Source organism: Adiantum capillus-veneris, chromosome 20 (genome assembly GCF_014529385.1).
Source record: "Adiantum capillus-veneris isolate H3 chromosome 20, ASM1452938v2, whole genome shotgun sequence".
Taxonomy (NCBI): domain Eukaryota; kingdom Viridiplantae; phylum Streptophyta; class Polypodiopsida; order Polypodiales; family Pteridaceae; genus Adiantum; species Adiantum capillus-veneris.
This window is the reverse complement of record NC_140950.1, coordinates 69,490,086-69,517,713: the sequence shown is the minus strand read 5'-3', so window position 1 is coordinate 69,517,713 and position 27,628 is coordinate 69,490,086. Positions and strand designations below refer to the sequence as shown.

The 27,628-nt window shown below is 45.6% G+C and overlaps 1 protein-coding gene across 9 annotated transcripts; it reads left to right on the top strand.

Annotated features, from left to right (window-relative positions):
• The first annotated feature begins 8,669 nt into the window (after nt 1-8,669).
• Nucleotides 8,670-27,210, top strand: LOC147432689 (uncharacterized). Of its 9 annotated transcripts, XM_086492551.1 has the most exons (6): nt 8,670-9,038; nt 9,362-9,386; nt 9,600-9,677; nt 9,773-9,889; nt 10,030-10,140; nt 25,960-27,210. In XM_086492551.1, the coding sequence occupies exons 3-6, from the start codon at nt 9,659-9,661 to the stop codon at nt 26,040-26,042; spliced, it is 330 nt and encodes a 109-aa protein (XP_086348677.1). In that variant the 5' UTR covers nt 8,670-9,038; nt 9,362-9,386; nt 9,600-9,658; the 3' UTR covers nt 26,043-27,210. The 9 variants fall into 9 exon arrangements, with proteins under 9 accessions (XP_086348677.1, XP_086348675.1, XP_086348676.1 ...); XM_086492549.1 differs by having other exon boundaries at nt 8,676-9,492; XM_086492550.1 differs by having other exon boundaries at nt 8,677-9,445.
• Nucleotides 27,211-27,628: the final 418 nt, after the last annotated feature.

Below are 27,628 nucleotides of genomic sequence, written 5' to 3'. Positions count from 1 at the left end.
CTTTCTCGGCCCGGTAGTCAACCACGGCGTAGTTCTTGTGGTACCAAGGGATCCCGAGTAGAACATCACTCGCGTGCCCTGAACACCCTTGTCATTGCAAACGAAGTTTTCCAATGCTCGGTGTAATGGCAACATCCCATCCGGGTGCCAGTCGAACTACCTCCACCTGTGGCATCAGTCTGTCGGGCGTAGTTCCAAATCGAGCCGCCAATTCCAAGTGAAAAGAAGTTGGACTTGGCTCCTTCAAAAGAGCTTCCTGATCCTTCACTTTGCCCCGAAAGCGGAAAAGTTTGTACTTTGATTTATTAGATTCGGTGCAGGTCCCACGCCATGTGGTACCAATTCTGCTTTTCTACCTGCCTTTTCTGCCACATTCCTCAGCTGCTCTCGAACTCTCAGACCTGTCGTCGTCTTTATCATTCTGTTCTTTCTGTGCCTTTTTAGGGCACTTCGCGGAGATATGTCCATGTTCCCCGCATCCAAAGCACTTCCCCTCTTTGATGAAGCGAGCTCTCTCCTCAGGAGTAAGCTTGGGTTGTGCATCCTTTTTCTCTGGGTTGCTCTTTTGCTTTCTACTTTCATTCCCAGAAGTCTGTTCGGCTCGTTGTATCATGGCCTCATCTATGGGGTAGGTCAGACTGCCAGAGTGAATGGCAAAGCTCCGCTTCGCATGACTCATCAACTCTTGAATAGAAGCTGACTTCTGTTTCAAGCAGTGATTTCAGATCTCTATAGGTAGACCCAAGGTAAACCGCACAATCTGTTCTCTGAACGAGATCTTATTGAATGAAGAGGCGGGTAGAAAAGAGCTCCAGAATCTTTCACCATAAGAATTCACTGTATCGCTCTTGGTCATCCGGAGATGGTTCCAAGCAGCTCGTACATCTCGTTCATATTCTTGAGTCAACCAAGAAGAAATAAAAAGCCTCTTGAATTTCAGCCATGTAACTGGCACAGTCTTGCTTAATAGAAGCGTGGACCACCAAGTACGAGCATTCCCCTTAAAGTAAGAGGCAGCTCTCCGAATCTTGGAGTGCTCTGAATAGCGTCCTCCTGCGAAAGCGATGTCAAACTGCTGTATAAAAGACAAAGCCTTCGAAGCATCTGAGTATCCTGAAAAGTATCAAACTTGATCGAGTGGCCACCTTCCTTAAACTCTCGAACTTTCTTGCTTTTATCTTCGAGAAAGTCATACTGGTTGGCTTTGTAAAAATTCTTCTTGTTCGCATAAAACTTTCCGTCATCGGAATCTGAGCTGTCTGTAGACGAGTCCTCAGTAGAACTGTCAGTCTCTGGGCGAGATTTAGCCTTCTTTGCCTTTCTCTTGCCCTTTCCAAAGCGTTGCTTCTTGCTTTGCTTTTTACCTTTTCTGTCTTCTTCGCTCGAATCCGAGGAGCTAGAAGAACTGTCAGAAGAAGAAGAAGAAGAACTGGGTAGGTCTTCAAACTTGACGCGCTTCTTCAATTTCTTTGCCTTGTCAAATGTCGACCGACGACCCAAATATCCCGGGAAGTCAGTGCCTTTCTTCTGCTTTTTGCCGTGCTTTTTGCTTTCTTTTGCGTGTCAAAAAGCTGAGCAATCCGTGCATCAACCACGTTCTCCAGTTCCTTCTCCGTATATTTCTTGGAGGCAGAAGGTTTCTTGAGAGCGGGTTTCGGGAGTGGTGTTGTGGTTCTCTGCCACTCCATCTGTACCTCTTCCAAAGAGGTCTGGTTTATATATTTTGCCATCTTCGGATCCTTGGTAAAATTGAGCATCATCTTTGTTGCATCACCGATCAACTGGCGACGCTCTATCTCTCGCCGCTCCGCCTAAGTAGGCCAAGGCGGGCCATACTCTCTGCCTGAATCTTCGTTGTGATCCCAGCCCGCATCTCCAGATGCAGAAGGACTCGACTGATCATTGCCTGAAGCCATAGGTGCCGCGGAAAAAAAAAATCGGGGATCGGATTTCCCGTAAAAGAGAAATCGGCCGGGCTCTGATACCACTGTAACAGACTTGGACACTCCAAGTCAAGAATCAACCGCGACAGCACCAAATAACCACTTCAAAACAATTCACAGATCACAATAGATTTGCACTGGCCCGGCGGAGTTCCGTGCCTAGAGATATTGGCCCCAAAGACTGGCGCCCCTTTCGGTATTTCTTTTTATATTAATCAGATCAAAGTACAAGAGAGTGGCTAGGGTTTCACTCTCAGACTCTGCGTCCAGATGCTCTGAGAAGTGAGGCCCTCACCACTAATTTAAAGGTTACAAGGGATGCCCAAAAGCAGAGCCCCAAAAGCTTCAAATCAAAAGCAATTGCTCTCTCTCTCTCTCACAAAGAGTCAAAACATGAAAGCAAAATCATTCTCTCTCTCTTTCTCATTTAAGTAGAGAAAAAGCGAAATTTGCGTCGCTCATCATTTTCCTTTTTTTTAATAATAATTTGCCTCCACGATTTCCGGAAATTAGGGTTTTTGGCAAAAATTAGGGTTTGTAGGAATTTTAGGGTTTTTGGCAGAAATTAGGGTTTTTGCTGTCCGCCACATCATCACTTTGTTACACTGCTGCTACACTCATGGAGTATTGTCCTTCTGTGGACATCGCAATAGACATCTTCATTGTCGGCCTTATCTCATTGGCTTTTGGCAGTTTGTTCAGCATCAAGTGCTGAGAGGGGCTGTTAAGAGTATTCCGCTCTCCTACTGCTTCACCTTGTTCTAGGGGATACTTGTATGGCTAGGGCGTCTCCCGGACTCGCTGCCCACTGCCGGCAGCCCATATCGGTCACTCTCACAAGGGGCAACTATGGGACGCAGGTTTTGTAAGGTGCAACGGAATGAATGTTGTATTTTCTCAAGATTAGTGATCCTTATTGCTCAAGGTTCCTTTTAGTTCTTAGGGAAAGAGAGAGCTTTCCGTCTGTAGAGTGTTGTGGTCATGAACAAAGTGAGTGGATATTGTGCGTGCAAGTGAATGAGACTGAGAGAAGGAGAGAGAAGAGATACGACACCGAGGGGTTGTAAAACCCTCCTACGAAGGCCCCGCTCTCGTCGGCGAGAGTGGTCTATTCTTTGATTGCACAAAGTTGTACAGTGCGTATGCAATGGACTATGCAACTTGGTTATGCCGATGACGACGACGGTGGTGACGACGGCGACTTGGCTGAAATCTGGGATCTTCTAGGGCTGAATTCGGGGTTGTCTTCGTGGCTGAAAATGACTGTTTTCTTGCTGTTTCATGGCTGATTTTGAAGGCTTTGTCAGGGATCTTGCCGAAGACACAAAACGCTGATGTTAGGCACCTTTAGGCTGCGTTTTATGGCTTTAAGCATCTGTTGAAAACGCTGGACAGCAGGCCTTTTGGACGCTTAAAAACGTGGTATGGCAGCCCTCCCTAGCGTTAGTGATTCCTCATCAAGATGGGATAACTTGGCTGCAGTTGCTGAAGGAAACGCTGCCTTGCTAATGAAGTCTGCTGCATTTTTGAGGCTGAAAGGCTGAAGTAAAAACGTTGTGGCTGCTGGTGGTCCAATGCCAAAAACGTTGGCTTGTGGGGGCTGATCTGCAGGGGAAATACCGCCAGAAGGGGGGAAGCTTCAAGCGCTGGCTGATCTGGACAAAAACGCCAAGAGTGGGAGGTATGGCGATGGGGGGTCATGAGGGGAGGTACAGCTGAGAAGTTGCCTGTTGAGCGGGAAGCTCCTGCTGCCTCTTCTGCTCTGGAGTGCTAACTTGGGTTTGCTTATATATTAATTTGCCCGATTTGCCCTACTGACTACCCAACAAAAGTCACTTAATAAATAAGTGAAAAATGTCAAAAATAGGGAAAATGGGATAAAGTCACTTGAAAAATCCCCTAACTGATGCTAATGGATTCTGATGGGAATTCTGATGGTCATGCTGTGTGCAACCGGAGGATATGCATCTATGCTAAGTGACTGGGCATGCACGGTCTACGAATAGACTCACAAAAGTGCCAGATCACTGCTAATCTAGACTTGGCTGAACCCTGCTATGGTGTAGCTTGTCCATGGACACATAGGGTTGGGATGTGTCACGTGACATCCCCTCCTTTTCAAAGTGAGGTACTGGTACCGAACTGTATGGCGTCGAGGGAGATCGCCAACAGCATCCGGAATCTTGGAAGGGACTCTTCGCCGGCCCACTCTGATGTGTGGGTCGAGCGGTACTTGAACTTCATAAAGGTCTGCAACGCTTGCTTCTTTGGGCTTCTTCGAAGCGACTCAAAGTCTTTTGTGGCTCCTTCGATGCGTCAACTTCGTCTAGAGTCCTGCTTCTTTCGTCTTCAAGAATCTCCATGGCTGAAAATTCTTGAAACCATCTCCAACACAAAATCATACCCATTCCATGTAAAGTGAAGGAAAAAAATCTTGTCTTCGCTAAAGACTGTGTATGCAATGTAGATGAACATAGAGACAGAGTGACAACCCGTTCAGCAAACACATGCAAACAATGCGTTCGAATCTTTTCTGTTTGATCGAAATCAATCAACTGTGGCAAATCACAATGTAAATGCCCATGCTTGGTGCTCATACTATCATGTGCTCTTTCGGGTACTGTGTCATGCCAAGGAAGAGACATGGAATGTGACTTCCTGACATACAAACTTTTCAACTTTTCATGAACAATCTGCATAGATTCGTGCTCATCCATGAGAGAAATGTGCTCAACATACAATATGTCATGCCTAGGAAAAGGGATCACATAACGATGCTGACTAAAATACAGGAAAGCTTTACGAATGAAACACTCGAACAATGCGTGCGTATCAATCATGCGAACACATAATACTTCCTGTGATGGTTCTTTGGACCAAGGCTCAAGAGCCAAGATCGGTTCGTCCTGAATGATCGAATCGTCCTGTGGGGGTTCTTTGGACCTCGACTCGAAAGCCAAGATCGCTTTTTCGTGATTGATCGAATCTACAACGAGGTTAGTTTCGCTAGAAAAAGCATCAACTAACACATCATCCTTGTGAACAATCACATCTTCTTCATGCAACTCATCATGCTTGTGAGAAATCACATCTTGATCATGAAAATCATCATGCTTGTGAGAAATCACATCTTGATCATGCAAATCATCATGCTTCTCATAATCATGCAATCCCTGTGTTTCATGCTGTGGAGAAAAAGAGACTGAGAGAGTCTCCTTATCTCGAATCCGTTCAACCTTGTCCTGCATATTAGCAATGAGAGATGGAGAAGGAACAATGTCCTCTCCATGAAAGACAGTAGGAGAATCACTTTTGGCATTGATAGTTAAAGTGCTAGCCTCCCAATTAATGAGAGGGTTGATTTCATGAAACCATTTCATGCCTAAAATCATATCACATCCTGAGAGAGGAGAAACAACAAATCTTCTAGTGAAGGCAGTCTGTTGAATTGCAAACAACACATCAAGGCACTCCTTCGTGATGAGAGCGTCCATACCCGAACGAAAGCCAGAGACCTCGATAGGAGATCTCGGACTAACTTCGAGGCGGGCTCTCTCAACAAGAGCGGGGCTGATCACATCATGCATACTACCTGGGTCAAACAATATGACAAAATGGTGCCCCGACGTACAACCATAACATTTAATGAGAGAATCATCAATGGGAGGGTCCTGAGAAACTGTGGGCACAATCGTGTTATCATTCATTGCATTGACAGATGTAGTGGGTGCTGTGGGTTCTTTAGATTCATTCGATTCAAGCTTAGGATATGTTCGTTTTATGTGACCCTTAATGTGACAATGAAAACAACGACCTTCTTTAGAATACGTGCTTTGTTCTTCCGAAGTGATGTAACCTCCTACAATTCCTTGTGCTACCTTTTCATTTGGAGTAAGCTTAGGTTTAGCAATTGTGTTAGCCTTACCCTTAGATTCATTGGAAGAATTCTTTGATGAGAGACTGTTGGTAGAGTGGTTAGAAGAGTTATCATTCTTACCGTTCTGCGGGTTCTGAGAAGTCCGCGAGGTACTTGTGGAAGTCTTGTTCTCCTTAGGCTTTCCTTTGTTGTGCTTCATCTCGTGGGCGAGAGCAATTGCTACCGCTTTGTTGAGATCGATTGGATCGAGTACCTCGACATCATACTTGATATACTCATCCAATCCGTAAAGAAATGCCTCCTTGCGCTTCGCATCCGATTTGCGTAATTGAGTGCCAAGCTGCAAAACCCGATTAGAGAAAGACATAACCGACGTACCGTTTTGCTTGAGAGCTCGCCAATCGTCCTTTAGTCGTGCAAGGTACTGAGGTGGCATAAACCGCGCCTTGAGCTTGTCTTGGAAATCAGCCCAACTAAAGGAGAGGGGTGTGAGATCGTCGGCTGCCTATAGGTGCGTGGCTAGCTGTGCCTCTTGCCAAGCGTGATACCAATTTATGGCATCACTGGCAAGGTACATAGCTACCGTCAAAACTTTGCTATTGCCTGTTTTCTTAGTTGTCGCAAAATAAGCATTAAATTGATGCAACCAAGAATGAATAACAGTAGCATCCATCTTACCGTCATACTTACTGAAAGTCAACTTCTCTGTGACTGGATTGTGTGAATCCGCCTCGTGGCTTGCGCCACTTGACGAACTCCCACGATCTTTGGGTGATTCGGCCTTCGAGGCTAGGACTTGCGAAATAAACTCTTGTTGACGAATCTCCCTTTGAGCTTCTTGCTCGGCGTCCCTTTCTGCTTTGCGTTCTTTGCATTCAATGCGCTCGCGTTCGAGGGCAAGTCGCTGGTCTTCTTGTCTTGCGGCAATTGCAATGCGCTCACGTTCCTGAGCAAGTTGATGTTCTTCTTGTTGTGCAGCAAGTTTGTCGCTTTGTTTTTCGCGCTCGCGGTCCTTGGCTTCTTGTGCACGGGTCTTTGCCGCTTGTTCTTCTTGTTGTCGTGTCATCATGTCCAACATTGACTTGACCATCATCCCATAGGAGTGAGGACAACTCGTGGCGAAGATGGCGAAGGGGGAGGGTCGGAAAAATCTACTGGTGGGGAAAATCCTTCGTCGCCTTTCTCATGCTCATCACCTGAATGCGAAGTATCCATGCCGCTTCGGGTGACGACCATGCACTATGATCTTGGGGTCTTAAGCTCGCGAGGAACTTGGTTCTTGAGGGTCTTGAGGTTCTTGAGGTCCTTGATTCGTGAGAATCTAGGGTTCTTGAGGTTCTTGAGTTTTAAGGGTCTTGGGTTCTTGGGGATCTTGAGGTTTTCTTTCGCTTGCAAATCGCGTTGGAGAAGGATCTTCTCTTCACCCGAGTTCTACCCTTTTCTGTGGGAGCACCCCTTGGCGGCCTTGCGCTCACACCAAGGTTTCTTTTTCCCACCTCACGTCGATTGACCGGCCGCTAAGTGCACGGTCCGCTCTCAATGAGTGAAAGGAGACACAAGGGGAGGCTGGACAAGCCCTTCTTTCTTGGGATTCTTGTGACTCTTCAACAAAACACGATTAGGAATCGCCACACCCAAGTAAACTTGGGTTCGTGCGATCGCAACAAGCAAAAAAATTCTTGTGGTTCTTTCCTTGAGTAATGCAGAACACTTCCAAAGCTCTGATACCAATGTAAGGTGCAGCGGAATGAATGTTGTATTTTCTCAAGATTAGTGATCCTTATTGCTCAAGGTTCCTTTTAGTTCTTAGGGAAAGAGAGAGCTTTCCGTCTGTAGAGTGCTGTGGTCACGAACAAAGTGAGTGGATATTGTGCGTGCAAGTGAATGAGACTGAGAGAAGGAGAGAGACGAGATACGACACCGAGGGGTTGTAAAACCCTCCTCCGAAGGCCCCACTCTCGCCGGCGAGAGTGGTCTATTCTTTGATTGCACAAAGGTGTACAATGCGTATGCAATGGACTATGCAACTTGGTCTATGCCGATGACGACGGCGGTGGTGACGACGGCGACTTGGCTGAAATCTGGGATCTTCTAGGGCTGAATTCGGGGTTGTCTTCGTGGCTGGAAATGACTATTTTCTTGCTGTTTCATGGCTGATTTTGAAGGCTTTGTCGGGGATATTGCTGAAGACACAAAGCGCTGATGTTAGGCACCTTCAGGCTGCGTTTTATGGCTTTATGCATCTGCTGAAAACGCTGGACAGCAGGCCTATTGGACGCTTAAAAACGTGGTATGGTAGCTCTCCTTAGCGTTAGTGATTCCTCATCAAGCTGGGATAACTTGGTTGCAGTTGCTGAAGGAAACGCTGCCTTGCTGATGAAGTCTGCTGCGTTTTTGAGGCTGAAAGGCTGAAGTAAAAACGTTGTGGCTGCTGGTGGTCCAATGCCAAAAACGTTGGCTTGTGGGGGTTGATCTGCAGGGGAAATACCGCCAGAAGGGGGGAAGCTTCAAGCGCTGGCTGATCTGGACAAAAACGCCAAGAGTGGGAGGTATGGCGATGCGGGGTCATGAGGGGGGGTATTGCTGAGAAGTTGCCTGTTGAGCGGGAAGCTCCTGCTGCCTCTTCTGCTACGGAGTGCTAACTTGGGTTTGCTTATATATTAACTTACCCAATTTTCCCTACTGACTACCCAACAAAAGTCACTTAATAAATAAGTGAAAAATGTCAAAAATAGGGAAAATGGGATAAAGTCACTTGAAAAATCCCCTAACTGACGCTAATGGATTCTGATGGGAATTCTGATGGTCATGCTGTGTGCAACCGGAGGATATGCATCTATGCTAAGTGACTGGGCATGCACGGTCTACGAATAGACTCACAAAAGTGCCAGATCACTGCTAATCTAGACTTGACTGAACCCTGCTGTGGTGTAGCTTGTCCACGGACACATAGGGTTGGGATGTGTCACGTGACAGGTTTTGCAGCACATATGTCATAGGTAACTGCTTTTGCTCTGATCCAATTGATGGTGGTATTGTAGGCCTTTTAATATGGTTCAATAGAAGGGCTGTTGAACAGACACTCATTCATTTGGTGACCATGAACTCTAGCACTGATAGTTCTGCTATATCTACAAGAATTCTCCATATGGGGGCTCTTTCTAAAGTTCAGCCTTGGGAAATCTGCTGCAGTGGGTAGCTCAACTTTATAGCAGCAGGTGAGCAAAAAAAACCGTGGCACTTGTTAGCTGGCTTAGCGGCTGAGACAGGCCCTAGTAGTCGGCTGATGCAGCTGGCCATGAGTAGCTATAGCAGCATCTTGAAAGAATGCTAAATAGCAGAAAGTACACAGCCACTTATGGCTGCTGGAGGGAAGTAATTATGCTTTGCAGATGCTATGTCTTTCGCGTTTTGACACATTTCACTTCATCCCTTTTGCAACTGATATTTTTTAATGAAGCATGTAATGTTGGTAAAGTCTCTACCACATCAAATTCATACAGCATCTGAAGTAGGTGCTTATAATTGGATGCTTTTCCAGGGAACTCTATTGGCGTGACCTTGAGGTGCTCAACTGACACACCTATCTCATTTCTAGACATATTGTCATTTGTCATTTTGAAGAGTTAGTAGCCGATTATTGTCAGCCTTTCTGATGGACCTCCACCCCCTGTGTGTTTCTGGCGTTATTGCTTAATTGTGTGTGTTTCTTTTCTCTCCTTCAATAGTTTATAGAAACTCATTTGATTGAAGGTTTTTCTTTCTTTTGGTTTTGCTAGGAAAAACAGTGGAAGAAGCTGAGGGCCTTCAAAGAATCCTGAATGACAAAACGTACAGAATGAGCTGGAGTGAAAAAAGTACTCATTGCAAAATACAATGTTGTTTGTGCATTTTGACACATTTTATTCACTGCTTTTGAAACCCGAGTTTTTTATGAAGCCTCTAATTTCAGAAAGGTCTCTACCACATCGACCTTATAGAGCACTTCAAGATCGTGCCTATAAGCATAAGCTTTTTGATAAAGGCTTACACTTAGGATACTGGTCAAAACAAGAGACAAAACTTTTGAGTTAGTATGGAGTCCTGCATTTGGTTTTCAAGTTTACTAATATTGATTGTACAGAATTGAGGCACATGCTTTTAGGCAAAAAAATTGTGAATCTGGTCAAGGTTATAAACTCCGTGCTCTTCATCTTGAATCCTTGCAAGGAATCTTACACAAAAAACATGGGAATCAGTGGAGATATCTCTCAACTTTGATTGGTAGGAGCAACCTGACCATTCGGGAAAAGTGGAGACGCAGTAGGCAAGAATCTACAGGTGATTTCCTTGTTTTGGTAAAATTTAAGTGTGTTGTTCCTGCTGATTGTAAGAAGAACCTTTGAGATGCTCTAATTATGAATGGGCTAGCAGTGTTGTGCTTTTTGAGGTAGCCTTCCTCTTCATGCATTCTGTGAGCAATGCATGAAGCTTAAAGACTGCTAGTGATTAAAGGTGGTCTGCTCAAAAAAATCTACTACTGACAGTCTTTTTCTCAAAATGCCCAATGAGTGACATGCTGTTTCTGCTCTCTAGATGTGGAGAATAGTAAATGTGGGCCTGTTACTTTTGAATGCCACAAAATCTTTCTTTGTGATGTAAAACCAACAGCCCTTGTGCTTGTTAAATGTCTTTTAGTTAGAATTCTTTCTTTAAGAGGTTTTGTTGATTGTGTGTTTTTGCATGGCAAGTCTTTTTACCCATCCTGCGATGTGGCTCTGTGTGGCCTTTTCTCCTCTCATAGACATTGTATTAGATCCACCAGGATTGTATCAGTTTGGTCTCATAGGTCATTTTGGCCTTTTGAAGACGTTCAATATAACATTTCATTTCATTTCACAGACATGCTTGGGCACATCTCTCTCTCTCTCTCTCTCTCTCTCTCTCTCTCTCTCTCTCTCTCTCTCTCTCTCTCTCTCTCTCCCCACCCCCCTTCCTGGCCCTGCGCCTACTGTCTCCTGTGGCTGCCCACCTTTGCCTTGTATGAGAGAGAGAAGAAGAAGAAGAAGAAGAGAGTTTTAACGTTGTAGGAAACTATCCTTTGCCTTGTAAAAGAGAGAGAGAGAGAGAGAGAGAGAGAGATTTGATTTGATTTGGTATTAACGTCCGCGGGGGGCCAGAAATGACCCATGGGACCTCAAAGTGATACATAGTCTCCCCTCACGGGGGTGTATGGTGTGGTGTGTGTGTGTGTTATTCTCTTTTTGTGTTCCTATGAGTGTCTTTTTATGCTCAAGTATGCGGGTGAGGTATGTGCCGAGAGCTGTAGGGGAGGGGTCTGTCTTGGATAATAGGTCCGCAAAGGTAGAGCAACCGCTTAGAAGTGGTTGAAAGTTAGCCCGGATGTGAGCGTATTCTGGGCATTCCAATGTCACATGTGCTTCATCTTCGGGAGCTTGCATTGTACATGGTGTGCATATCCGTTTAGAAGCATCAATTTTCAGCCAGCCCTCTGTTTCTATTTTGAGCATATGTGACCTTGTGCGCATCAAAGAGATGGCTCTTCGTGCCATGTGGGGCATGGGTGTTCGTATGTGGGCCTGAGCTTCCATTGGGTTTGTGCTATAGCCTTCCCAATACTTTGTGTTGACATACTTACAATAGTATTCAAATTTCGAGCGGTGTTGCGTTGTCTTTCACTCGGTGTGGAGGCTATTTAGTAATGCAATTTCAAACTTCAGCATGTGTTCTCCCTCCTTGCCCTCCTCAATAAGCATGTCCACATATGCCTCTACATTCCATTTCACGAACCATTTCTTAATGTCCTGTATGAGGCTCGATGACAGAAATTTTCTTTTTTTTGTCTTTTGCGACGCACATCCCGTTTCCCATGCAATGCGGGGGATTCGAGTAGTAGGCATTGCTTTGACCTTCATGATACACGTGTACATTTTTTGCGATGCTTTCATTTCTAGTGGTCTCTTGCCGGTCTCCAAGAGTAGCACGGAGTATGGTGTTGTCTTTTTGACCCCCATGTGTCGACATAGAAATTTTTTCCTGAATTTTTTCAATTTCATTCCATGTGTGGGCTGAAATGCTTGCTCCCCATATTTCCACTCCGTAGAGGATGGCTTGCACTACACATGTCTAAAAAATGGTCGCTTTTATCTCCCATCTTTTTATGCTCCTTTGTGTGCACATGTTTTCAAATTGATAGTACTTGGCATGGCCGATGTCAATTCTATTATGTGCGCATTGTCCCCAAGCATAGTTGCACAGGATGTCAATCCCCAAGTACTTGAAACTGTCGACTTTCTCAATTTGTTTCCCTTGATACATGAGGGGGGCGTGGATATCCATCTTACGAGTCTTTACAATCATGAACTTTGTTTTATCTACATTGATTGATAGACCCACATTTTCACAAAAAGCATGTAACGCATTGACCAATTTCTGTAGAGCTGTAATGTCATGGGCGAAAAGAGCCACATCGTCTGCATAGATGAGCATGAGAAGTGTAAACATCCCGATGGCTGGTTCATCCCCTTCTAGTTGAGGGAGGAAGCTTTCTATTTGATCAATGCACAATCCAAAAAGAGTAGGGGAGAGAGGGCATCCTTGTTTGACCCCCATGTTGCTCGAGAAAGCTTTGGACAGCCCTTCGTGCGTTTTTAGTTGACATATGACTCTGTCATAGAGACGTGCTACCGCACTCCTGAGATGCATCGGTACTTTTATGCATTCCATCCTTTTCCATATACCCATTCTCGGGACCATGTCAAAGGCTTTGGTGAAATCTACAAAGCAACAGTATAATGTTTTTCCCTTTAGCCGACTCTCTTCCATTAATACCCTAAGTGAAACAAGGTGATCAATGGTGCTATGTTTTGGTCGAAAACCTGCTTGTTCTTTTGCTCGTTTTCCATTTGTCTTTGCCCATGTGCTTATGCTTTGTTCTAAGATGCTTCCCAAAAGCTTTTCCATGCAAGATCCAACCATAATGGTACGGTAGTTGGTAGGCTGATTTACATCCCCTTTTTTGTAAAGTGCTTTGATCCAGTTCTTTCGCCAATCCTCGGGTAGCCCTTGAACAATGGCTTGGTGTAGCATTCTATGTATCCACTCTCTGGCTCTCATACCTGACCATTTAAGCATTTCTGAGTTCAAGTGTAGTATGTCCGGAGCTTTCCCATTTGCAAGTTTCTGTATGCCTTTTTTAACCGTTTCGGGATCAAAGTGGTCTTGGGCATGGAGATCGGTTTGCACGTGTGGCATTTCTTCCGCATTATTATGCACATATAGTTGTTCCACATACATGTATATGTCATCTAAGCTTATGTCCCCCATAATGTCATGTCTCCGTCCTTTTATTTTCAGCCATTCTTTTTTGGGATTTTTCTTGAAGTTGGCTATGGCTCGTGTCTCCGTGCGTAGCTCATAGTTTCTTCTTTTCCGCCTCTTGAGATTTGTGTAGTCTTTTGATAGAGTTTCCCATTCCGTGTTCATCGTTGACAGTGCCCGCAATTGTTTTTTGACATACTTGCACTCTTCATCAAACCATGGGTTATGCGGTAGCCCTTTAACATGATTTCCTCGCTGATGCGTTTTCCCCATTGTTTGTTCCACGGCGTCACAGAGAGCTTGTTTGAAAATTGGCCATGTTTGTGCGATGTGTGATGGTATGGGTACATGAGCAAGTGCATTGTCTAGATGTTCTGCATACATTCTTTTCTTGTCCACTTGCATTTTGTATGTCCATGATCGGGCATGAGAGAGAGAGAGAGAGAGAGAGAGAGAGAGAGAGAGAGAGAGAGAGAGAGAGAAATATGAAATGAAATGTTATATTAACGTCTTCAAAAGGCCAAAATGACCTATGAGACCAGGAAGTTACAATGCGGTGTATCTGATACCAAGTCAGATTAACAAAATAAATTTTTAAACTAGGGATAACAAGATATAAATACTGCGGAATCCTAAACTAAGCGGATAGGTGTGAAATGCGAAAGGCGTGAAATGTGTGAACTGAGCAATACAATGTGTAGACAATTTGGGAGGAAAGTAAAGATCTATCTTCATAGAGATTCATCTTCATCTGCACTCTGGACGACGAAAAAGTATGGCTCGAATCCTTTGTTGTAGCCTCCTTCGAAACTGTGTAGCTCCTCTTCTCCATCGGGGTCATCTAGATCTCCCTAGCTCCAATGCTCGGTCTATGAGAATGCCAGTAGTGCGGGTAGACCTCTTCACTGTTGGTTGCTGCTCTGTCTGTTCTTCTGGGTGTACAATATCTAGTGTAAAGAAATATGTGATCTGTCTCTGGGGTTGTCTCTCTTCAGCTCTCCTCAGTAAAGTTTCTCTATGCCTGTGTAGCTCAAGTATATATAGCCCAAGACATCTCTGATCCTCATAACTCATGACCCTAGATAGAGGACCAAAACCTTCTCTGAATAGACAATGAAACGGCCTCGTATCTCATAGTACACTGTGCAATGACATATGTAATGTACCTCTATCTCTGGCTCTAGATGGCATAAGCGGCATATCGTGCTATCTGCTGGTGTCCCTCTGAATCTGCGAGTCTCAATCTCGAGCTGATGTGAGGACGTGCGTATCTGGCCAATGGCACATCGCACACCATGAGAAAGATGCCTGTCCATATAGCTAGGTCGAATCACAAAGCCATCCCCCGTGAGGTGGAGAAAATGCTCTCTATAGAAGGCCATCTTTGTGCCCAACTCCTGTATCGGCTCTATCCATGTCCTCCTCGTGTCCAGCTGGATCAGATCCTGACGAATGAGTCTATTAATCTCTACCCGCGTCAAAGACCTCAAGGGTGCCTGTAGAGAGTATTGAAAAGGAGGCAACCTGTCCATGGTGAAACCATGTGTGTGAAACCATGATGCCATCTGTACATACCAGCATGATGTATCCCCATTAAGAGCTAATTGTCCGGAGGACTCTAGAGCCACCCTAGCATATCTGTCTCTGGTAGTATCCCACAGACTGTGTACAAAGGAGACTGATCTAGTAAGCGCCTCAATCTCCATAGGGGGGGCAGCTAATTCCGCTCGAATGATATCATGCGGTACGGAATCCTTGGCTCTAATCAGCCGAGAGATCATAGATACCAGGGGCTTCTCCATACGCCTCCAACCCTCCTGGCCTACAGAAGGTCCCCAAACCTGTACCCCATATAACATAGTAGAGGCAACCAAAGTATCAAAGAGCCATAACTTTGTCCTAGGTTCTTGGAACTGAACCTGCGAACACATCCTCTCCATTCCTCCCAGAGCCGCACCAGCTCTAGTTAGTCTAGTCTTTGCTGCTCTTCTCAAGGAAAATCTCGGCCCAGTAAAGACTACCCCCAGGTAAGTGTATGCATCTGTATACTCCACAATCTCCTGACCATATTTGAAAGTAGGTACTGATCTCCTGACCCATTGCGGTGTGGTGTTAAACACCATAACCTTGGTTTTACCTAGGTTTACACACAATCCACTATCCTCTGCAAAACTGCGTAGTGCATCCAACTGTCGTTGCATACCTTCTGGCGAGTCAGATATCAGCACAATATCATCAGCATATAGCAACAATGGGATCCACGTCCCTGCCAGCTGTGCACCTCTGTCACCCTCTCTGTCGATGTAATTAGACACCTCATCAACATACATACCAAATAGAGTAGGAGACAATGGGCAGCCCTGTTTCACTCCAATAGTAGAGTAAACTAAATCAAATACCCCTTCTCGAGTGCGTACATGTCCCATCACTGATCTGTACAAAGCCATAATCCCCCAAATCACCTCTATGGGCACCCCCATCTCCTGTAGTCTGCGCATCAATCGAACTCTTGGTACCATGTCAAATGCTTTACGAAAATCCACAAAGCTACAATAGATCCGTCTCCCATGTGCTCTGCCCTCCTCAATGATGGCCCTGAGTGTCAGAATATGATCAAGAGTGGAGAAACCTCTCCTGAAGCCGGCTTGACCCTTTGCTCGTACACCCTCGCCCTCTGCCCAATTACTCAAGTGTTGCTCCAGGATAGATGCATACAACCGTGCCAATGTGTGTCCAACCATAATAGTGCGGTAGTTCCCAGGCTCTGTAGGGTCACCAGCCTTGAAGATGGGCACAATATTAGACAACCTCCAAGTCTCAGGTAATCCCTCACACATGGCACGATTGAACAACACTGCTAGAACCTCCATCAGCATATCCCTGGCATGTATAAAGTGCTCCGCTACTAGACTGTCATGATCATATGCCTTCCCGGTCTTCATCCTGTCGATGGCCCTTTGTACCATCTCAGGTGTAAAGAAAGTGCTCGTAGCTGGGCAAGGCTTGGTAGGGTCTAGAAGGGGTTCCTGTCCAGGAACCATATATAATAATGTCGCATATTGGCCCCACACCTCAGGTGAAGTAATCATTGGGGGGGGGGGGAGTGCTCATGGAAGAGTCGCCATGCCTCTCCTGAGTCCCTACTCAAGAACATCTGATACAAGTCTCGCTCCATCTGAGCTAGGTAAGCTCGCTTCTTCCGTCGCACAAGGCATCGGAAAGCAATCCGAGACTGTCTATAAGTTATGACTCCTAAAAGAAGATCCCTCTGAAGCTGGGCTCTCATCTCTCTGCACTCCTCATCATACCAACTATTATGGGGAATGATTCCAGAATGTCGTCTCTTGCCCGGCTGAGTGTGTGGGTATGCCACTGATGCAGCCTCATGCAATGTCTCAGTCAGTAGAGTGGTGCACTCCTCCACTGAGAGGCTTGTACCATTTGTGCCAGCTGTGCCTTCCAATAGACGGTCCCAGATCTCCTCTGAATAAACGAAATCAATCTTTGGTGTAAATGTATAGCGGGTGTGTGACCTGCCTCCTGATGTCTGGGTTGTACTATACTGAAATTTAACGGATAGTGTCAAGAGAGCATGATCTACTGCTATGCCCACTGGTCGGGCTCCCACTATGAAATCCTGAATGCAAAGAGAGAGAGAGAAATGAAATGAAATGAAATGTTATATTAACGTCTTCAAAAGGCCAAAATGACCTATGAGACCAATCAGTTACAAAATAGTGAATCTAATACCATGTCTGGGTACAAAAGAACTAGAAGTGGAACAAAATACTACTACTACTACTACAATCTAAAACTACGTGGGTGTAGCAGCTGATACAATAGGTACCCGGTAAACTGGATGTAACAGTGTGAGAAACAAAGATGGAAGAAATGGTGAGGATCCATCCTCATCTGCACTCTGGATGTCGAGAGAGTATGGCTCGAATCTTCTGTTGTAGTCTCCGTCGATGCTGTGTAGCTCCTCTCCTCAGTCGCGGTCGTCTGTATCTCTGTAGCTCCAATGCTCGGTCGATGAGAGTGCCAGTAGTGGTCGAATGAGTGTGGGACGAGCTCTGCAGTGGTGGCTGCTCCTCTGGCTGTCCCATATCTAGTGAAAAGAAATCTGTAATGTGTCTCTGGGACTGCCTCTCTCTAGCTCTCCCCAGTAAAGTGTCTCTATACCTGTGTAACTCAAGTAGATATAGTCCAAGACATCTCTGATCCTCATAACTCATGACCCTAGATAGAGGACCAAAACCCTCTCTGAATAAGCAGTGGAAACGCCCCCGTATCTCATAGAACACTGTGCAATGACATATGTAGTGCAACTCTGTCTCTGGCTCTCTCTGGCATAATCGGCATATCCTGCTGTCTGCTGGTATCCCTCTGAATCTACCGGTCTCAATCTCGAGCTGATGTGAGGATGTGCGTATCTGACCAATGGCACAACGCAAACCATGAGACATATGTGTGTCCATGTAGCTGGGTCGAATCACAAACCCATCTCCTGTGAGGTGGAGAAGATGCTCTCTATAGAAAGCCATCTTTGTGCTCAACTCCTGAGGCGGCTCTATCCATGTCCTCCTAGTGTCGAGCTGGATCAGGTCCTGACGAATGAGTCTAGTGATCTCCACCCGTGTAAGAGACAGCGAGGGTGCCTGAAGAGAATACTGGAAAGGGGGCAACCTGTCCATGGTGAAGCCATGCGTCTGAAACCATGAAGTCATCTGTGCATACCAGCATGAAGTGTCCCCCTGTAGAGCTAACTGTCTGGAAGACTCAAGGGCCAATCTAGCATATCTGTCTCTAGTAGTATCCCATAGGCTGTGCACAAAGGACACTGATCTGGTAAGCGCCTCAATCTCCATGGGGGGGGCAGCTAGCTCTGCTCGAATGATCGCGTGAGGTACGGAGGCCTTGGCTCTAATCAATCGGGAGATCATAGATACCAAGGGCCTCTCCATACCTCTCCAACCATCCTGGCCTACAGAAGGTCCCCATACCTGTACCCCATACATCATAGCTGAGGCTACTAAAGTATCAAAGAGCCATAACTTTGTCCGAGGTTCCTGGAACTGAACCTGCGAACACATCCTCTCCAAGCCTCCCAAGGCCGCATAAGCTCTGGTCAGTCTAGTCTTTGCTGCTCTCCCCAAAGAAAACCTCGGCCCAGTGAAGACTATCCCAAGGTAAGTGTATGCATCTGTATACTCCACAATCTCTTGACCATACGTGAAGGTCGGTGCCGATCTCCTGATCCACTGCGGTGTGGTGTTAAACACCATGACCTTGGTTTTACCAAGGTTTACAGACAATCCACTATCCTCTGCAAAACTGTGTAATGCATCCAACTGTCGCTGCATACCCTCTGGTGAGTCAGAGATCAAGACAATATCATCAGCATATAACAACAATGGGATCCACGTCCCTGCCAGCTGGGCACCTCTATCACCCTCTCTGTCAATGTAATCAGACACCTCATCAACATACATACCAAATAGAGTAGGAGACAATGGGCAACCCTGTTTCACCCCGATAGTGGAGTGAACTAAGTCAGATATCCCCTCTGGGGTGCGTACATGTCCCATCACTGATCTGTATAAAGCCATAATCCCCCAAATCAACACTGTGGGCACCCCCATCTCCTGCAGTCTGCGCATCAGTCGAGCTCTCGGTACCATGTCAAATGCTTTGCGGAAATCCACAAAGCTACAATAAATCCGTCTCCCATGTGACCTGCCCTCCTCAATGATAGCTCTGAGTGTCAGAATATGGTCAAGAGTGGAGAAACCCCTCCTGAAACCTGCCTGTCCCTTTGCCCGTACACCCTCACCCTCTGCCCAGTTACTCAACTGCTGCTCAATAATGGATGCATACAATCGTGCCAGTGTGTGTCCAACCATAATAGTGCGGTAATTTCCAGGCTCTGTAGGATCACCTGCCTTGAATATAGGCACAATAGTAGACAACCTCCAAGTCTCAGGTAATCCCTCACACATGGCACGATTGAACAACACTGCAAGAACCTCCATCAGCATATCCCTAGCATGTATAAAGTGCTCCGCTACTAGACCGTCATGATCGTAAGCCCTCCTGGTCCTCATCCTGTCAATGGCTCTCTTTACCATCTCAGTGGTAAAGAAGGTGCTCGTAGGTGGACATGGCTCTGTAGGATCTGGAAGGGGATCCTGCCCAGGAACCGTATATAACGATGTCGCATACTGGCCCCACACATCAGGAGAAGTAATCACTGGGGGAGGGGAGTGCTCATGGAAGAGTCGCCATGCCTCGCCTGAGTCTCTACTCAAGAACAACTGATACAAGTCTCGCTCCATCTGGGCCAGGTAAGCTCGTTTCTTCTTTCGCACAAGGCGCCGGAAAGCAATCCGCGACTGTCTGTAGGTGATGACTCCTAAATGAAGATCCCTCTGAAGCTGGGCTCTCATCTCTCTGCACTCCTCATCATACCAACTATTCTGGGGCATGCTCCCAGAATGTCGCCTCCGATCCGGTTGAGTGTGTGGGTATGCCTCTGATGCTGCATCATGTAGTGTCTCAGTCAATAAAGTAGTGCACTCCTCTACTGAGAGGCCTGGAGCAACTGTGCATAGACGATCCCAGATCGCCTCTGTATAAACCGAGTCAGTCTCTGGTGTAAATGTATAACGGGTGTGTGACCTGCCTCCTGATTTCTGGGCTGTACTAAACTGAAAAGATACGGACAGTGTCAAGAGAGCATGATCCACTGCTACGCCCACTGGTCTGGCTCCCACCGTGAAATCCTGAATACAAGGAATAAAGCTCGGCTGTGTCATAACATAGTCCACTGTACTGGCCCCATGTCTGTGTGGAAAGCATGTGAAGCCTGCTGCTCCAGGAAACCGCTGTAAGCCATTAAGTATGGCTAGCCCATGTGTAGTCGTCATCTCCGTGAGGTATCTCCCATACTCAGTCTGCTCTCTGTCATGTGAGCATCTGTCAAACCCCAGCTCATCCACATCCAACTCTCTAAGCATCTCATCTGAGGTGTCGTAGAAGACTGTCTGACAGTTGCCCGTTCGAGAGAGAGAGAGAGAGAGAGAGAGAGAGAGAGAGAGAGAGAGAGAGAGAGATGAAATGTTATGTTAACGTCTTCGGAAGGCCAGAATGACCTATGAGACCAAAAAGTTACAATGTGGTGGATCTGATACAAAGTCAGAGTAACAAAAACAAAACAAAACAAAACAGAGAGAGAGAGCTTTATTAATGACTTCTAGAGGCCTATGAGACAAAACCATATACGCATGTGTATTCTTTGGATATCCAAAAAAGGATAAAAGTGCTGAAAATAAAAAATGATACAAGCTGCTAGAGGTGGCTACGATGGTAGTATAGCAGCAGGGTGGGAGAATGCTCGTTGTACCTCTCTTTGTCTGGCCTACTATAACTGGCCTGTACTCCGTAGAGGGCGGTACTAATTCAATTACCTGTTAACTTTACACAGAGCATTGAGAAGAAAAGAGAGAACAGAGGCGTCAACGACTAGAATGTCACTGCGCACACAAAAATCGACACCCTATAGGCCCCAAAGACTGGCGCTCCTTTTGGTATTTCTTTATTCAATTAAGAACAGACGATCTGAACACATAGATCAAAGTCTCACAAAGCTGTCCAAACCTGGCGAGGGCTGAAATTGCAGGTTTTTGACCCAATTTTAGTAGCATAATGACGCCAAAACCCTTGTAGGTCAAGAGCACATGTCTAGGACGGGTTCTCTTGCAATTTAGAAGCTTTCTGGTGAGCTGTAACAGAATTTCAGCGCGCTGTAATTCCCTGTTTTATCACTGCAAGGTGCCCAAAGCTCTGTCTAAGCATGCCGAGGGAAGGCCTGGTGTTCTCTTGCAGTTTAGGTGCGAAAGCCTAAACATGCAGAAAAACACAACAGGCTAAAATTCTCTGTTTTAGATCATTTTTAGCAGAGCGAACACGACTTCGCATGGTCCAAGGGCTCTCGCACGCAATGGGACAGTCCCCTTGTGATTTGGACGAGTTTTCACGCAAGGAAACTCTTCAAATTCTCAATCTTTCACGATGGAACTGTGCGTATCCGTGGGGAATTAGCAATTAGCTAATCCGTATCTTGTTGAGAAGGCTCTTGCCTTGGCAAACACGCATAAAACCCTTAGAACTGTACATAGTCAACTAAGAAGTCCAGCTAGTGGGGCATTACCATATGTGCAAAGGGGAGAGAGAGATGCACGAGAGAAAATCATCGCGCTACATGAGACAAAGGAGAAGGCAAGCTTTCCATTAAAGCTGTGAACCTGCAACTACTACTCACACACACTCTGTAAATGCACTTGTTATAAAAATCAGCCTCCACCCTCATTTGGGCGCCCCCTCTTGCTGAGGTGTCCCGCAGGTTGATCTTTAACTGCCAAGTGTCCAGTTTGCTCCTTTCCCACCTACTTATAAAGTTGTAAGTGATTTGCCGAGTGGCCCAAATTCCCTTATGGCGCACACAGGCTTCCATACTCATCAGAACTCAGTGCTAGCTGGCTTGTCCAGTCTCGGACTAACCGGCCTAGATTCCCGATGTGAGAAACCCGTTCGGTTGCAATCGTTTCACACTGGCCATGCAATGTCCACACTTGTACCTTTTCAAGGGTTCGAGGGAAAACAAGTAAAAATAAAATAAATAAAAACATGTAGTACATATTTAAAGAAGGCAAGAGGAAAAATACACCTCTTGGTGACACCTACTCATGTGATGTTCAAACTGGTGAATCTCTCTCTGGTGTGCTTGTCGAGCACGATATCCCACTGCTCTAGGCCATCTCCTTGTTCAGACCTTGTTTGCTTGTTGTAGAGTGACTCCCCTCAGTGCGGTAATGTTGCTGTAGAGTGGTTCCCCTGAGTGCGGTAATGATAGAGGTGGTATTGGAGCCTCAATGGAAAAAATCTTGTAAGCTGAGACTATCAACCTCCACTAGGCAACAATAGTAGCAGATCTCGATGTATCTGATCTCAAGGAGGAAGTGCCCAACTATCTCTGATTTGTAGAGTCCATGAGCTCTCTGAGTGTGGGTTGTCCTACAAATAAGGCAATGTATGGACTCCATATGTCTTGGTAAGCTCGCCAGCTGCTCTCTACCCCTGCTGTGCAAACTCTACAGATCCGTCGCTCTCTGAGAGTGGGAGATGCTCTTCATGTCTCAATCTCTACCCTATGTGATGAAACTCTGAGCTGCCCGATGGCTACTTTGGCACTGTGGGACATGTAGACATCCATGTATCTAGGCGTTTGAACTTTGAATGAAGCCGTCCTCCAAGATGATCATGAAATGATCCGTGTAGTACAATATCTTCGATGGAAGAGGCTGTCTCGGTGTGATCCATGTCTCCTTGATATATAACTACCAAAGATCCACAAAGACACTGTGAGAGAGAGAGAGAGAGAGAGAGAGAGAGAGAGAGAGAGAGAGAGAGAGAGAGAGAGAGAGAGAGAGAGAGAGAGAAATGAAATGAAATGTTATATTAACGTCTTCAAAAGGCCAGAGTGACCTATGAGACCAAACTGATACAAAAGTGGTGAATCTGTTACAATGTCTGAAAAGTGTGAAAGTGTGAAAATAAATGCGAAAACTAGATACAAAGTATTAGATAAACTTCTTAGAAGCATTATGGGTGTCTGGCTAGAATGCTTCTAATCCTTTGTTGTAGTCTCCTCCGGTGAAGTGTGCTTCTGCATCTCGTTTGTGGTCGTCTCGATTTCCTAAGCTTAATCGCCCTATCAATGAGGGTGCCTTTGGTATGAATGTGGGTACTCCTTTGCTTCTCCTTCCGTTCCTGCTTCTCTCGATCCGAAGAAATCTGTGATCTGCCTCTGAGGCTGTAGTGCTCTTTGTCTTCTCATTAGATTATCCCTGTGCCGATGTAGTTCCGGTAGGTACAGGCGTAAGCACCTTTGAACTTGGTATTGCATGACTCTATCTAGAGGTCCAAAGCCTTCTTTAAATAGGCAATGGAAACGCCCACGTATCTCATAGTATACGGTGCAATGACATATGTAGTGTAATTCTGTCTCCGGCTCCATTCCGCATAACTTGCAAATTCTGCTCTCAGGTGGGATTCCCCTAAATCTGCCAAATTCAATTTCCAGCTATTGTGAGGATGTACGAATCTGACCAATAGCACATCTCAAACCATGAGATAGGTGGGTATCCATGTAGCTCAGGCGAATCACAAAACCATCTTCAGATAGCTGTAGGAAGTTTTCTTTGTAGTCGGCCATCTTCGTGCCCAATTCTTGTGTAGGGTCTACCCATGTCCTCTTAACGTCGTAGGAAACTATCCCAAGAGACCTTAAAGATCTATCCGACGAGGAGAGTTGAACTCAAGACCTGTATTCAATAGGGAAATGGTATAACCAATCCACCACACTTGGGGGATAGAAAGGTTATACCATTTTCCTCTTTTTATTAGCGCGCGCGCACACACACACACCCACAAACCCCCCCCCCCCCAAAAGAAGAAGAGTATTTTAACGTCGTAGGAAACTATCCCAAGAGACCTTAAAGTAATTCCCTATTCCGCATCATTTTGAGCGGAGCAAGTACGTCAATGCGTGTCTCAGAAGCTTTGTCACGCAATGAGACAGTTCCCCTGTAAATTGGACGAGTTTTCAGGCGAGAAAACTCTCCGTTTCCACATTCCTTCGCGATGAAACTGTGCGTACCTGAAGGGGATTAGCAATTAGCTAATCCAGTTCCTGTACAGAAAGCTCTTGCCTTGGCAAACGCGCATAAAACCCCTAGAACTGTACATGGTCATTTGAGAAGCCTTACTAGTGGGGCATTATCATATGTGCAAAGGGGAGAGAGAGATGCGCAAGAGGAAATCATCGCGCTGCATGAGACAAGGGAGAAGGCAAGCTTTCCATTAACGCTGGAGAACCTAAAAATCCACCACAAAGCTGAAAAATCAGCTTTCCCAGCCTCATATTGGGCTCCCCCTCTCGGATGAGACCTTCTAGAGTGACAGTTGACTTGCAGGTTTCTCTCCTACTGCCATGTGTCCAGTTTGCTCCTTTTGGATTAATTCCTAGTGCCCACCAACTTATAAAGTCCTTCCAAGGGGCCTAAATAACTTTATAGCCACTTCTTACTAGTCGGATTCTAGTGCCAATCGGCCCAACCATCTCTAACTGCTTGGCTTTGACTCCTGCGGGTGATACTCTCGGCCAATGGTCGTTTCACACTGGCCATGCAATATCGGGGCATTTGTGATTTTAACAAGAGGTTCCCAAAAATTAAATAAAAATCAAGATAAAGAAACCAGCAAATATATATAGTTGTTGTCACAGTCTCGTGACAGATTGATCTAGTGAGCGTCTCTATCTCCATAGGGACAGTTGCTAACTCTGCTCTAATGATCTGGTGTGGCATGGAGGCCTTGGCTCTAATCAGTCGAGAGATCATAGATACCAAGGGCCTCTCCATACCTCTCCACCCATCCTGACCCACAGAGGGTCCCCAAACCTAACCCCCATTGAGCATAGCTGAAGCTACCAAGGTATCAAAGAGCCAGAGCATTGTTCGGGGTTCCTGGAACTGAACCTGGGAACACATCCTCTTCAATCCTCCCAAGGCCGCATATGCTTTGGTGAGGCTAGTCTGTGCTGTTCTCTTCAAAGAAAACCTTGGCCCAGTGAAGACTACCCCCAAGATAAGTGTATGCATCTGTGTACTCCAGAGTCTCCTGACCATAAGTGAATGTAAATATATATATATATATATATATATATATATATAGAGAGAGAGAGAGAGAAATGAAATGAAATGAAATGTTATATTAACGTCTTCAAAAGGCCAAAATGACCTATGAGACCAATCAGTTACAAAATAGTGAATCTAATACCATGTCTGGGTACAAAAGAACTAGAAGTGGAACAAAATACTACTACTACTACTATATAGAGAGAGAGAGAGAGAGAGAGAGAGGTGCTGAAAAGGGTTTTACATCTCATTCAGCTAGAGGAGAAGTAGCTTGCTAACTCATTCGGCAACTGTTGCTTAGAGTATAAATAGCTTGTGATTATAACTCTTTTTAGCATACTAGATACATAGGTGAGAGGAAGGTTGGGCGCTGAGCCGTGATGTGGGTGGCGAGGTGAGGCCTGGCGGATATTCTCTTGTGTTAGATTATTATTCAGAACGAATTCTATGAAGGTGTATGTGCAAAGGCCATAATAGCTTCATCCTAGTTAACCCTTCTTGAGATGGGATGTTGGTTAGTAGTTTTATGAGCGACCATTTTGAACAGGGAATTCTTTCATTTATTATAATTGCAGTTCCTATAAAGATTTGATTCTTGCCACAAGAGTTAGGTATCTCCTTTCCAAATTTTTTACTTTTGAATTGTTCAGTGTCCAGAAAGCAAAAATATTTGATGATTACTGACTAAGCTTAGTTCAATTCACCAAAGATGTTTGATGATTGCTGACTAAGGTTTGATGATCGCAGCAGCTTTCAGATTTGGTACATGCTTGCTTGCGGTCCAAAATGCTAGAGGATAAAAGCAGCTGCAAACTGTTGAACACATTTTTTATATCTTTTAACCTTTTTGCCGAAATTGTTACCTCATTACTTTCCATTATTAATATATGGCAGCTTCGTGATAATATCAATTGGGACAGAATAGCAGATGCAATTGGAACTCACAGTTATTCTGCTTGCTGTTGTAAATGGCTTGTATGCATTCTTCACAAATTGTGATTTACACACTTTACCTTCTTTGACAAAATTTTGATGGGCAGTAAAACATTCTTTGATTTTCTAGGTATCGAAGTCTGTCAGCTGGCATTGTCATTGATGGGCTCTGGGCCAGTAAAGATGATTTTCTGCTACTTGAAGGGTATTTGATCAAAATATTCACTGTTAGTCTTCCGGTCATTGTGAGACCAGGTTTAGAAACGAAGCTCATGTTTTCCTCTTTGTTGCTCTTCTCAAGGAAAATCTCGGCCCAGTAAAGACTACCCCCAGGTAAGTGTATGCATCTGTATACTCCACAATCTCCTGACCATATTTGAAAGTAGGTACTGATCTCCTGACCCATTGTGGTGTGGTGTTAAACACCATAACCTTGGTTTTACCTAGGTTTACACACAATCCACTATCCTCTGCAAAACTGCGTAGTGCATCCAACTGTCGTTGCATACCTTCTGGCGAGTCAGATATCAGCACAATATTATCAGCATATAGCAACAATGGGATCTACGTCCCTGCCATCTGTGCACCTCTGTCACCCTCTCTGTCGATGTAATTAGACACCTCATCAACATACATACCAAATAGAGTAGGAGACAATGGGCAGCCCTGTTTCACTCCAATAGTAGAGTGAACTAAATCAGATACCCCTTCCGGAGTGCGTACATGTCCCATCACTGATATGTACAAAACCATAATCCCCCAAATCACCTCTATGGGCACCCCCATCTCCTGTAGTCTACGCATCAATCGAACTCTTGGTACCATGTCAAATGCTTTACGAAAATCCACAAAGCTACAATAGATCAGTCTCCCATGTGCTCTGCCCTCCACAATGATGGCCCTGAGTGTCAGAATATGATCAAGAGTGGAGAAACCTCTCCTGAAGCCGGCTTGACCCTTTGCTCGTACACCCTCGCCCTCTGCCCAATTACTCAAGTGTTGCTCCAGGATAGATGCATACAACCGTGCCAATGTGTGTCCAACCATAATAGTGCGGTAGTTCCCAGGCTCTGTAAGGTCACCAGCCTTGAAGATGGGCACAATATTAGACAACCTCCAAGTCTCAGGTAATCCCTCACACATGGCACGATTGAACAACACTGCTAGAACCTCCATCAGCATATCCCTGGCATGTATAAAGTGCTCCGCTACTAGACTGTCATGATCATATGCCTTCCCGGTCTTCATCCTGTCGATGGCCCTTTGTACCATCTCAGGTGTAAAGAAAGTGCTCGTAGCTGGGCAAGGCTTGGTAGGGTCTGGAAGGGGTTCCTGTGCAGGAACCATATATAATAATGTCGCATATTGGCCCCACACCTCAGGTGAAGTAATCATTGGGGGGGGGGGGGAGTGCTCATGGAAGAGTCGCCATGCCTCTCCTGAGTCCCTACTCAAGAACATCTGATACAAGTCTCGCTCCATATGAGCTAGGTAAGCTCGCTTCTTCCGTCGCACAAGGCATCGGAAAGCAATCCGAGACTGTCTATAAGTTATGACTCCTAAAAGAAGATCCCTCTGAAGCTGGGCTCTCATCTCTCTGCACTCCTCATCATACCAACTATTATGGGGCATGCTTCCAGAATGTCGTCTCTTGCCCGGCTGAGTGTGTGGGTATGCCACTGATGCAGCCTCATGCAGTGTCTCAGTCAGTAGAGTGGTGCACTCCTCCACTGAGAGGCCTGTACCATTTGTGCCAGTTGTGCCTTCCAATAGACGGTCCCAGATCTCCTCTGAATAAA

Coding starts and splice junctions, on each gene's coding strand:
- LOC147432689 (XM_086492547.1), top strand. CDS start 9,697: ATGTTGTTTGTGCATTTTGACACATTTTATTCACTGCTTTTGAAACCC. Junction 9,890..10,029: donor ACAAGAGACAAAACTTTTGA/GTTAGTATGGAG, acceptor AATCCTTGCAAG/GAATCTTACACAAAAAACAT. Junction 10,141..25,959: donor CAGTAGGCAAGAATCTACAG/GTGATTTCCTTG, acceptor TTGATTTTCTAG/GTATCGAAGTCTGTCAGCTG.